The sequence below is a fragment of the Silene latifolia genome, chromosome 10 (genome assembly GCF_048544455.1).
Source record: "Silene latifolia isolate original U9 population chromosome 10, ASM4854445v1, whole genome shotgun sequence".
NCBI lineage: Eukaryota > Viridiplantae > Streptophyta > Magnoliopsida > Caryophyllales > Caryophyllaceae > Silene > Silene latifolia.
In genome coordinates this window covers 9692179-9705343 of record NC_133535.1, presented here as the reverse complement: position 1 = coordinate 9705343, position 13165 = coordinate 9692179, and the positions used below count along the sequence as shown (strand labels likewise).

General features: G+C 36.7%; 1 protein-coding gene and 1 long non-coding RNA gene across 3 annotated transcripts; one reads left to right on the top strand and one right to left on the bottom strand.

Moving 5' to 3' along the window:
• On the top strand, window positions 1–2840 carry LOC141605011 (uncharacterized). 2 transcript variants are annotated; one of them, XR_012526262.1, is made up of 3 exons: window positions 1–46; window positions 1062–1397; window positions 1800–2840. It is a non-coding gene; the product is annotated as an uncharacterized LOC141605011 (long non-coding RNA). The 2 variants fall into 2 exon arrangements; XR_012526261.1 differs by lacking the exon at window positions 1–46 and adding an exon at window positions 283–845.
• Window positions 2841–9595: 6755 nt separating this feature from the next.
• Window positions 9596–12280, bottom strand: LOC141606915 (uncharacterized). The gene has a single exon (XM_074426301.1). It carries the CDS (start codon window positions 12278–12280, stop codon window positions 9641–9643), a length of 2640 nt encoding a protein of 879 aa, XP_074282402.1. The 3' UTR covers window positions 9596–9640.
• Between the last annotated feature and the right edge of the window lie 885 nt (window positions 12281–13165).

Below are 13165 nucleotides of genomic sequence, written 5' to 3'. Positions count from 1 at the left end.
TACTCTTGATGGCCAACAACGCGGTGTGGTCGGTCTCGTTGCCTAGGTAATCTGTACTACGCAATTCTGAAGTTAGTATAATATTCTGCAACACAAAAATAAAGATGACAAGAATGGCTGGTTTGTTACATATGGAAAAAAATAAACCTGGACTTAAATTTTGGGTTTGGAGGTGGATTGGTTTCATTTTGTGTTAGTTGTCAGTTCTTTTGTGTGAGATGCTCTTGAACTTTATCACTCTTTCATATATATAGGCATTTAAACCATGATGTACTCTTTTTTTTTTTTTAGCAAGTGTACGTCTCTTAGTTAGCCGAGGGTAATTGCACCATATACTACAGTAAGCTTAACCATTACGGAGTACTTTTCTTATGGGCTCGCTTGAAATGGAAGTAATTGCTACTGGAGTGAACTAAAAAATGGAGGAAAGTGATGAAGGTTGGAGATAGAAATGGGGGAAGATAGTGTAATAGTCCCTCCATTAAGGAGTAGTAATTACCCACCTCCACCCCTAAGTAATGCATTACCTCCATATGGAGGTAATAGTTGCTCCCTCGCCTCCTCTTTCCACCCTCTACAACCACCACAAACCACCAATCTCCTTCCATTTCTTCTTGTTTTAGCCTCTATTACTCCCATCACTTATCTTGCAGAAGTAATGTATTGTCAGCCTCACTTCTAAAGTTCTAATCAATTTGTTACTGTGAAAATATTAAATGACTGAGAAACATATGATGTGTAGTTATATATTTCTTGCAGGAAGATAACGCCTTTTTCTCGTATTGAGATGGTTGTTTCTTGCTGAGAAACAAAGGAGTTGTCGCTTTCTTTTTTATATATGCCAGGTATAGCCCTGCTACCATGGCCACCACACCAACAATTACACTGATAATTGGAATTATCAACTCAAGGATACGAGACATTTTAAGCGACATTTTATCCCATTTAATTAAGCGGAAAACGTCTTACTTTGCGTTGTTGAAGAATTAACCTACTAGAATAAAAACTATTCTGCTATCAGTTTATCTGGTTTCACATGTTTAGCTATTTGTCTTTCGCAGGTTGCTCAGCAAAACAACTATGATGTCTGTGGCAGCGGTGGTCAGCAAAACAACTATGTAAGGCTCGTTTCGTTCTAACTACCGACGATTCCGTAATATTGAACATGTAAGGTGAAATGCTGCTTCCTGTTCGGCATCTTTTGGAGGACGCATTTATTCCGCTAAATAATGAACATGTTGATGATGATCATTATACAATTTGAATTATTGAACTTGTATGGTACTGAACTACTGATCATCATCACCACCTACAGGCAAATGACTTATTTCAAACGACGCGAAATTGTTGATGATGATTGATGATCATTATACAATTTGAATTAATGAACTTGTCAGGTACTGATCATCATCATCAATAATTTGAATTAATGCACCTTTAATCAAAACCAACTCTTGCGTGTCAGCCGTGGCCTGTGGTTGTTTGAGAATAGAGCATGATTTAGGTTCAATGTGGCCCAAATTTCACGATTCAGGGACTATCTTGGGTCTCAATCATTCCACTTGTGCCCCCAAATTCACGTTTTTCCTATATTGCCTTGCATTTACACTCCCGCCATTTTTGTAGACAGTTTATCCTCTTAGTTAAAATTGGGTGACCCTAACGACACTCGAAAATGTATTATGTTACTCAAAAGACATTTTAAAAGAATTTTGCAATTAAAATCAACGTTCTTATATAACAAATGGCAGAGTATGTTTCCTCTATACAATTGCTTTGTATTGCTTCTTGTTTTGTAGGTGGATTTTAAATTTATGCAAATGATTGCGACGGCAGAGTATGTTTCACCCATGGACGGTTCGAAAGGATGATTCATGTCAGCCGACCCCAAATCATTTTTGGATTAAGGCTCTGATGTTGTTGTTGTTGATTGTGACGGCCAATGGGATGAGTAATATATGGTATCTTTGGTCCGGATCTCTGTAAGCAATTTTCCATTTTTATTTTGAAATCTGATTAATTAATCAAACTTGGCATAAAAAGGATTTAGCTTTATTTATGCAACCACACCATTTTGGTTGCCGTTTGTTCTATGAAACCGACAGGCCGACATGTCAAGTGGCGTGTCTTCCTTCTCATAAATTCCGATCCTAAGGGACACCATTTCGTTAACGATTTAGGTTCTGAGCCACATAGGACAGAAAATCTTGGAAGTAAAGACGAGCAATTATTTTGCCTTAGGAAGCAGGAAGCTTGACTTGAGGCCCCATGTATGATGTTCTCCTATCGTTAGCTGATGCTGATCTCTTGATCAACATTTCTTTAGCTTTGATCATTCAACTTTTCATAAATACTCCCTACATGTTTGTTGCGTATAAGTTTGGTTACTTAAGTAATAAGGTGGTTTTATACGGCATAGCATAAAAATGGATACAATTTTATGACTACTTTTTTCACTAATATGGACCTTGATTTATTGGTTAGATCCATGTTTATATTATATTTACGCAAAATTGTCTTAGGAGTTATAAGTTATACTATTATAGGAAACCGTCTTACAATGTCCTATCTTTTGCATAAACATTATTCCAAGTTAGAATAATCTTAGGTTGAGAGCTATGTTACTCTGATACTTCAGTTAGTTGTCGTATTCCGTATCGATACGTATTTTGTCGGATATGATACGACACTTTGATACTTCATTTTAGACCAAAATATTGAAAATTTCGCACAAAATAGCCGTATCAGATATTAGATATGTATTTTGTCGGATACAGTATAGGAGTTTGAGTAACATAGGTTGAGAGATACTGACCACTTAATTTGGAGTTCACTTGCATGCAAGGCAGGGTACTATAATGTGAGTTGACGAGTTGTGTAACTCAGAAATAAGAGCTGCTTTTTGGAAAGAATAATATGCACTATGCATAATAATAAGAAAAAAAATTGTGTCCTTCGGGAGGCATCAAATGAAATATTATAAATGCGTAAATGTAATTGTGTAAGAAGTATGTTTTTTTTGGAGGACACAATAATTTTTCTAGTAATAATTGTCAAGGTGTGGTATCTTTTTTTTTTTTTTTTTTTTTTTCCCCGGAGGACTCTTGGCTGTTAGCCGTACTTGTTGGAGCTTGACAAGAAGTTGGAGTACAAGAATTTGAATGTGAAATTTTCTGGTTGTCGTAATCTGATTTCCATATTTGTGTAATCAAAACTTGACGACTCCTACTCTGATTTCTGTATTTGTATTTTCTACGACTACTTAATTAAATAATAATGCTTTATCAATGTGAATGTGGAATTTTCGGTCGCATTCAGCATGTTCTGCATTGCTGGTGCAGTGGCTTAAAGTACAATCAATAATGTAATTACTCTGAGAAAATGGAAGAGTTCATTGAATCGATATTTAAGTCCTTGTGTAGAGTCGATATTTAAGTCCGTGAGTCCGTCCTATTGTAATTTACAAAGACTTTGACTCTTTATTTTCTTCTCTAATACTTCTAAACCCAACAGTTAAACAAGAGTTCTGTGCTGCATTCAGAGTTGTGCTTGCTCCCTTGTGTAGTCCCCTGTCGCCTTTTGCCTTTTACCTATTTGCTATGCCTGCTTGCAAGGGTTGAACCTTTTTAAAATTTCGAACAACAAGCTATAGTTAAATTCAAGCTAATGATTCTATCAAGTCTTAGATACTACTGTATTGTGAAGATACGATTCTTCTGCGTAATATGGTGTTGAAGTGTTAAATCGTGCTATCAGTTTATCTGGTTTCACATGTTTAGCTATTTGTCTTTGGCAGTGGTTGTCAGCAAAACAACTATGTAAGATGCTATGCTGCTTCTTGTTCGACATCTTCTGGAGGACACATTTTTTTTTTTTTTTGCGAAATAATGAACTTGTTGATGATGATCATTATACTATTTGAATTATTGAACTTGTCATCATCAACATCTACAGGTAGATGACATTTATTTCAAATGACGCGAAATTGTTGATGATGATTGATGATCATTGTACAATTTGAATTAATGAATTTGTCAGGTACTGATCATCATCGACATTTACAGGTAATGACATTTTATGTGATGTACTAATCATCATCAACAATTTGAATTAACATCTTGAATTTCTAGCCAATTATTGCCATTACCTATTGTTGTCCAAAGTTCACCGGTCCTTTCCTTTTCCGGTGACTCTTAAATATCTTGTTTATTCCTTCTCAGGAAACGGGTTACTCTGGTTGGTTTGGGTCGAGTCAATTTTGGATTTGCAGAGTTTCGGTTAGGTCGAGTTTGAGTCTTTGTCATCAACTATTATTAAGTTATGTATGGATAATATTTCAGTGTGCAATAATAAATGTTTGGTTTAAGGAGTAAATACATTACTAACGGACCGAGACCTTTACCCTTTCTTTGAGGCTCACATATTTGGAGGAACATTGGGCTTGGGTGGCCAACCCTTAATGGCTCTCTCACTTGGGTCATTGGGGATGGAACATTGAGTCTACGGCACCACAGTTGGACGCTCTTAGGCCCTCTTCGTAGTCTTATCGAGGGTCCTTGTCATCATAACACTATTGACGCCACTATTGATTCCATTATTAAGAATGGCACCTGGGATCTTGACTTTTTGGACTTCGTTTTTCCTACACCCGCCCACAACCCTTCCATCCTTCCCAAGGAATGATTTTGCCACTTCAAATCTTTCAACAACAAAATCACTCTCTCTCTCCCTTACCTACGTGTCTTCACTTCCTGACAGTCCTTTTCCACCTCTTATCGTTGATCCCTGCTGGTTGTGGAAAGTTTCAGCGCCGCCAAAAATCAAATTCTTCCTTTGGCTTGTATTGTGGGATCGTCTCCCCCATAAAGCTACTCTAAGATCTATTTCCCACACTTCTGGCTGCGACCTTTGTCACCATCCTCTGGAAAACTCTCTGCACATATTGAGGGATTGTCCGGCTGCTAAGGATATTTGGAATTTGTATATTTAATTGTGAACCATGAACATAACATGGAAGTGGACTTATTAATGACTATACCTTTTTTTTGGTAACGAGAGCACCCGCAACCGCTATCTTCGGTGCGTACTGAGTAAACCCATGGGTGTACGTGATAGCCTGCGAACCACGTATACCAGGTAAATTACCTGAGGATGACAGGCTCGAAGTCTATTAGGCATGGATTCAGGCCAAGAATGCTCCACAAGATTTTGCTCTTGGGGAGGCTTGAACCTGGATCTCCTGGGAATTTCACCCAAGTTTTAACCACTATACTCCACCCTTGCGGGCTTAATGACTATACTTAACGGCAGTAGGCATTGACTTAACGGCAAATAGTAATGAGTGCCTTAACTGTAAAAAAAAAATATAGTATAGATCGTTAACGGAAAAAAATCCGTAAGTTCGGGTCCTTGTCTTGGGGTTAACTCTTTTTAGATCGACATGCGGGGAAGTGACAAATAAGCCCCATACGTTTGCCACCACGTGCAAATTAGCCCCATAACTTTTAACATGTGCATATTAACCCCATACCTTTAACTGTTGATGCAAATTACCCCCATTTAATTAATTTGGCTGATAGTATTTAATTATTCTATTTTTTTTTATCCATTTGGTTTTCCCATTTAATTAAAAATTGGTATTTGGACTAATCTACCCTTCCCACCCTTTACTAATTACCATTAATCATTAAGACCCAAATCAACTTTCTTCTCGGCTCTACTGTTGCTCCTACACAGGTACTACAAGTCTACAACCACAACATGCCTTCAACACCAACACCTATAATATAACCCTCCACGGCTCCACAGCCCACTACGCCACAACCACCTGACATGCCTCCACCACCACCCAGATCCGACCACTAGGTCGAGGCTATATATTTCGGAGATGAGAACACTCACCCTCACATAACACTCATCTCGTTGAATCCGACACGCCACACGAAACACCACCTCCTTTTCCAAGGTTTCATTGACGGGGGAGGGTAAATTATGGGTTATCGGAGTTTAGGAATTGTGTATGTTGTGAAAGATCATAGATCCATATTAGACTCTCTAATAAAAATTAAATTATCTCATAATTTATCATTTTAATGATCTATGTAACATGCATGTAAATATAAAAGCATAAAAATGAAAGTTAAGGAAAAACAATTTCCTTACATAGATTTTTATGGTAATATGGGCACAATCAAGATCTCCTACCTTGATTGGTCTTGAGCTTATAACAAAAGGATGATCCTCCTAACAAATCTTCAAAGAGAAGATCTCCTAACAATGTGCACCCAAGAACTCAACCCAAATAATCTTACAAATACTAACTAGATATTTGTAAAACTTACCCTTGATAATATTTGTAATATTACTAACACTCTTAGTAAATATCAATTTTGTATACTAACAATCTTAGTAAGTTATGATAATTATTTTAGAGAGATAAGTAGTTTTGTTCACATGCAAAAACACACGAATGAGTTAGCTTGCAAAAAAATGACCAAAAATTGGTCTTAAGCCAAGAGGAAAACCGGGTGGGAGGGGTAGTGTGTAGGAGTGGACTTGTTTCAATTTTTTGTCCAATCTTTTGTCACATGCACAAAGATGTTATGACAACTTATGGAAGAAAAACAAGTAAAAGTGAAATGATTATGATTATGATCATCCACTAACTTCATTTACACGGTCCAATGTCCCATTTACGGGTCCATTTTGGTTCTTATATTTGTCGCACAAATACGTGTAAATTTTATTTAAACATCGTTTCATGTTTAAATGCTTCCAATTAATTTCGTCTAAATCACTCCATAAATATACATGTACTGCTACACATATTATTTACGTACTAATATTAATCACATTAATCAATTAGTACAATTTTTGTGAATTAACAATTAATTAACTAAAACCCGTCTCCCAAAATTTATTATTCAATTATCGCATAATTAAATAATAACTGTCATGCCTCGAGTTCGCAACTCGAAATCTCTCTAAAAATAATCGACTAACCTTTTAGTCTATAAATCAAGGGACTAAATAAATTGTATCTCATACAATTAATTAGTTGTCTATTGGGGTTCGTTCCTTTAGGTGTGACCGAAAGGGGTCAGTTGATCACCGCCGTCTCACGACAATAACGTCAAACTCTAGTCAGCCAACCGTTATCGATTTACGTTAATCAACTGACGAGGATCAAATTATTTAAATATCTGATGATATTCCTTTAATGAGATTTATTATGTAAACGCACTATTGTAGAGGACACTAACTCCAACATGTTGTTGGGTCGGTTTCGATTAGGAGGAGATCGTGGTAAGAGTGGTCACAGGTAAAGTGTGATAATTTTTTTGGTCGTTGATGGTGATTTTGAACTAACCTCAGGCTTGCGATTCGACTTAATTGTTGTAGATAGTAATTGCGGTGATCAGAGGGGATGAGCTAGTGTAGTTGTTAGTAGAGGGTAAAACTGACTTTTAAGAAATTAGCAATAATATATGTGATTGTATAACATTAATTAATTATGCTAATACAATTTCCATATTTAAACAATACAAAAAAATTATAATAGAATTGATTTGCACTATAAGGTAAACCTGCGGGGTTAATATGCACATATTAAAAAGTTATGGGGCTAATTTGAACCTAGTGACAAACATATGAGGCTTATTTGTCACTTTCCGGATCCCCCCATGTCATCGGTCTATGATAGATCATATACAGGGTAAGAAGAAACTTGACAACTTGTGACTCCCAAACTGTCTCTTACTTTCATTTACATGCTCATATCATTTGACTATGATAAGATCACAAATTGATAGCAATGGAGAACGTAACCTTCTCGAAAACATTGGCAAAATGTAAGTCTCTGGAATACTATAAGAATTTTTCTTATCTAATTCAAGTATTTTTTTTGTTAATTCAAATTCTTTTTTAATCTAATTCTACAATTGCATCTGATTAGATGTTGTTCTAATCAAGGCAATGAATCAGCAAAACCTAATCAACAAAACCCAGATTTTAGTTATTATCAAGTTTGCGGATCATAAATTGTTTTGCTAAAATCAACATTAGGCCCCTGCATCATTAATGTCGCATACAAAATCCAGATTTTAGTTATTATCAGATGTTTCCCGACTCGGAAACATCTGATATATATTATTAGTGATATATATAGTTATATACTGAGTACTTCCTCTTGCAGGAAGATTACGCCTTTTTCTCGCATTCAGAAGGTTGTCTCTTGCTTATTGAAGCCTGTTTTTGGCGTCGGTTATTTTCATTATTCTTTCGCAAATGGTTGAAGCATGACACTCTGACACTGATCAGTGATCACCCAAAATTATGCATTTCACTTGTCGTGTCGGTCAAATAAATTGAAGATTTTAGAAAGGTATAATTATATTTTTGGTTCTTAGTTCCTGCAGTTCATATTTGATACTCTGATTATTATCATGCATATAAATTGGACTGAAAAAACTTAGCTATCAATTTGCAAAATTGAGATTAGCCTCTCAGAGCACCTGTTTGTGTAGGTCGGTGTCGAATTAATTGTGCAGTCTATGTGAATGTTATGCTCGTAACACAAAATACCAGGTAGCCTTGATAAAACATAATACATAATTACATGAAGTAATGAAGCACATAACAACTTCCGAGGTTGTAGTCTGACAGATGAAGCAAACCACGGAATTGAACAGTCACAATATGAAGCAAACCAGCTAGAAAGCTAGCTTTGTGAAAACACAAACATAATTACATGATGATAAGTAGTAGAGTAGTAGAGTACATAACATTTTATTAGTCATGTTTACAGCAAACTGACAGGAACTTAAAAGCATTTTACATTCAACTGTGGTACATTTGAGCAACCTTGGGCGGTCAGGCCTCTGTAACCATCAGCGCTACAAGTACAAATAATGTTAATAGATAGAACTTCTAAGCAATTTGACACTTTCAGAATCATTCTTTAACAATAAACTCATGATATGTCTAATGATATACCTCTTGCAGGAAGATTACGCCTGTTTCTAGTACTGAGAAGGTTGTCTTTTGCTGATTGAAGCCTGCTTCTGGCGTCAACTATTTTCATTCGCTGTTGTGGCAAATGATTCGAGCACGACATTCCGACACTAATCACAGTAGTGATGCATTCCACTCTTCGTTGAAGCTCATCTTGGATTGCTCTTGGGTCTTCGTCTTCTTCAGTGAGATTATCTTCTTCAAGCGATGGGTCCGCAATTTGTATGACTTGGTCAGGTAATGCCGCTTCTGCATGTAGATGAAGGTTGTAGCCTTCCTTGAACATACTGTCTGTCGGACTCTTTCCTGTCATAAGCTCAAGTAGCAATATGCCATAGCTGTAAACATCACCCTCTGTAGATGGCTCACTTCCGAGCCCATACTCTGACATGTGAACCCAATGCAAATGCTTAGACGCATAAATGGGTAGTAGATAAATATGCAAGCCTTAGAAAATTCATTTACTATGAATATGTGTTAGCTAGGTAAGGTCACTAACTGTGCATGCGTGAGAGTATTTTAGGTGAAATATTATTACAGGTACTACTTTAGCATTAAGTCGAGCGGATTACTGAGTTTGTGCATCTTAATCTTTTGATGATAATATAGTTATATGATTTTTGTCAGACTAAATATAAATAGGAATAACACGATTATTACCTGGAGCAGCATAGCCTATAGTCCCCTTAATTCCAATTGTACTACTTTGATTTGGATGTCGAGGCTGAGTAAGAAACCTTGCTAATCCAAAATCTCCAACATGAGCGACCATGTCATTGTCAAGCAATATGTTGCTTGGTTTCAAATCACAATGCACTATTGGAGTTTCACAGTCATGGTGGAGATAGCTGATTGCATGGGCCACATCAATCGCTAAATCCACCCTTTGAGCAAGGCTCATGTTTCTGTCGCCTCCATGTAACCATTTGTCTAGGCTTCCATTTGGCATGAACTCGTATACTAGTGCTCTAAAGTCGTTTCTCTGAAAATCAATACTAGAACAAGCTGTTATGATGCCTATCAGATTCCGGTGGCGGATATTCCTCAACACATTGCACTCTGCCATGAAACTCTTAGATGCAAAACGGTATTGCAAGTTGAGAACTTTCACTGCAACGGTCTTTCCATCCAGAATCCCTTTAAACACGGATCCAAAAGAGCCTATCCCAAGTAGATTCGCTGAAGAAAAACCAGTCGTTGCTTTGAGTAACATGTCGTAGGACACTTTCATAGTTGCATTCCCCATTGTTAAACCTGATAAAAGAGGCGTCTTTCTCTTTTTAATACTTGCCACATACAACCCTGCCGATATGGCCACCACCCCAATAAATGCACAAACAATTGGGATTATCAATTTAAGGGTATGAGACATTATTCTTTTCTTCTTTCCTGAGCTTTTGATCTTCTCAATGCACTTAGGTAAATGAAGCTGTTTAATTCCTCCACAAAGTCTGCTATTGCCAGTAACAAAGACCGCACTTACATTTGCAAATACTGAATTTGTTGGAACCCTTCCCTCAAAATCGTTATAAGATAAGTTAAGATAATATAATATAGGAAATTTAGAGAAAAAGGCTGGAATTGGGCCAGATAAATTGTTTCGAGAAAAGTCAATTTCTTGGAGGCTAGCCAAAGAAGCGAAGGATGACGGAATATTTCCCTCGAAAGAATTTCCATCCATGAAGAGGTGTTGAAGGTCAGAACAGTCACCAAGACTATCTGGAATGATACCCGAAAACTTATTGTTATCTAGTCCTAATAATACTAGGTTATTTTGTTTACCCATCTCCAAAGGTAGGGAGCCTTCCAAATGATTATGAGACATATATAATTCAATAAATGTAGCAGACCCTTCAAATAGCTCATCGCCCAAGGTTCCATTGAGTTCATTTTGCGACAAATTCAGGTACAACAAGCTTTGGCAATTCCCCAAATGTGGCGGTATACTCTCTTTCAATACGTTGTCATCTAAATAAAGCCCACTTAAGTGTGATATATTGCCTAAGGAACTGGGAATTCTACCTTCTAATCTGTTGGAGCTCAATACAACTTGTTCCAATTTGTAGAGTTTGCCGAAATCTTGAGGGATAGATCCCGTTAAGTTGCAATTGTCTATCCATAACATCTCAAGATTTTTGAGATTGGTAATATCTTCTGGAATTTTTCCACTTATCAGATTATTTCCTATATTGAGATCTTGCAAAGAGGTGGAGAGATTGGCAACAGATTTGGGTAATATTCCTGAAAAATGATTCGGTCCCAAATCGAGTATACGTAATTGGCTGCAGTTAACAAGTGTATCTATAAGATTAATGTCACCCTTTAGGAAGTTCCCTCCAAGAAATAAAATATTTAGCTTATGAAAATTACCAAAATAGAAAGGAACATTTCCTATAAAATTATTTTCAAGGAAATTAATAACTTCAAGGGCTGTGAGGTTCTGTATAGTGATTGGAATTAATCCTGTGAAGTTGTTTACCGCGAGGTTGAACCATGTTAGACGGGGAATATTGACGCCAACATCTGCTAGAAGTTCTCCATGTAGTTGGTTGTCATTAAAATCAAGAACTTCAAGGGAGGAGATATTAAAAAGGGATGTGGGAAGTGTGCCTGAGAATTCATTTTCTCCAGCTTCAAGGATGGTTAGATTATGCATCCTACCAATGCTGTTTGGGATAGTTCCTGTAAATGAGTTTTCAATAGCAGCTATTGTTACTAAAGAAGTAAGGTTTTGTATGATGTCAAAAAGAGGGCCTGTAAGATTGTTAATATGCACAAGAAAGTGTATTAGCTTTGACAATGCTCCTAGTCCTGTTGGGAGTTTTCCCTCTAGCTTGTTGTTGGCTATGAAAAATACTCTCAGGTTAACACAACCAGATATGTTACCTGGAATTTCACCAACAAGTGTGTTGTTAAATAGTTGTAGTACATGAAGCCTAACTAGATTTCCTAATTGAGTGGGGATTTCTCCATATAGACTATTATTGTAAAAGTTAATGATCTTAAGAAAGCTCAGGTTTCCAATAAAAGGAGATATGGTTCCTGCCAAACCTCTAGAACTCAAATCTAGTACAGTCACTCGTTTATGTTTACGCCCACATTTGACTCCCTCCCAAAAACAGTGGTGAATAGAGTCGTTCCATGAGCTTAAAACCCAGTTTGAAGGAACCTTTAGTTGGCTCTTGATGGCCAACAGCGCGGCATGGTCGGTCGCATTGCCTGGGTGGTCAATGCTATGTAGTGCTAAACTTAGTGTAATATTTTGCATAATAAAAAGAAAGATGATTAGAAAGGCTCGTTTGTTGCATTTTGGAGAAATAAAACTTGGACTTTTATTTTGGATTGGTTTCATTTTGTAGAATTGTCAGCAGTTGGTGTGAGATGCTTTTGAAGTTGATTACTCTTTCATATATATAGGCATTTAAATGATGGTTTATTATTTGGCCTACGTCTCGTAGTTAGCCAAGGGTAATTGCACCATCTACTATAGTAAACACTTAACCATTATTACTGTTGGATGATTTATTCTTTGGTCTTATTGTCGAACCTTTTTTCAAGATAATGTTTAAAAATAAAAAATCAGCAAAATTGTGTCAATTTGAAAGTATTTTACAATATTGGGTCCATGTATGATCGGAATTCAAGGAGCTGGAAAATGGAAGACACGTAACACAGCACGACATTTTCTCTATGGACACGACTAGCAGGCTGGCTTGTTTAATACTCGCAGTTTATTATATATAGTTTGTCGTGTAAACAAATCACGATCCTAAACTGTATTACACATGTTTGATCTTTTTCCCTGCGTTGCTGGAATTATTAAGTGGAGAGATTGAGAGTGCTTGCACACCACTGGTAATTTTTTCTGTATTACAGAGATTCGGATGGATCTGAATCTCTGTATGATCTTTTCTAGTTTAGCTTCATTTTTTATTTTATTTTTAATCATAGATGGTCTGAAAAGGATTTAGCTTTATTTTTCTCTTCTATGCAACCACACCATTTTGGTTGCCGTTGGTTCTACGAACACGATATGTCATGTGGCGTGTCTTCCTTCTTATAAATTCCGATCTTAATAAGTGACACCATTTGGCTAACAAGTTAGCTTTTGAGCCGCACGACAGAAATTATTGGAAGTAAAGACAAGCTTATT

Excerpts from the sequence above, each read along its gene's own strand:
- LOC141606915 (XM_074426301.1), bottom strand. The coding sequence starts at position 12,280 with ATGCAAAATATTACACTAAGTTTAGCACTACATAGCATTGACCACCCA.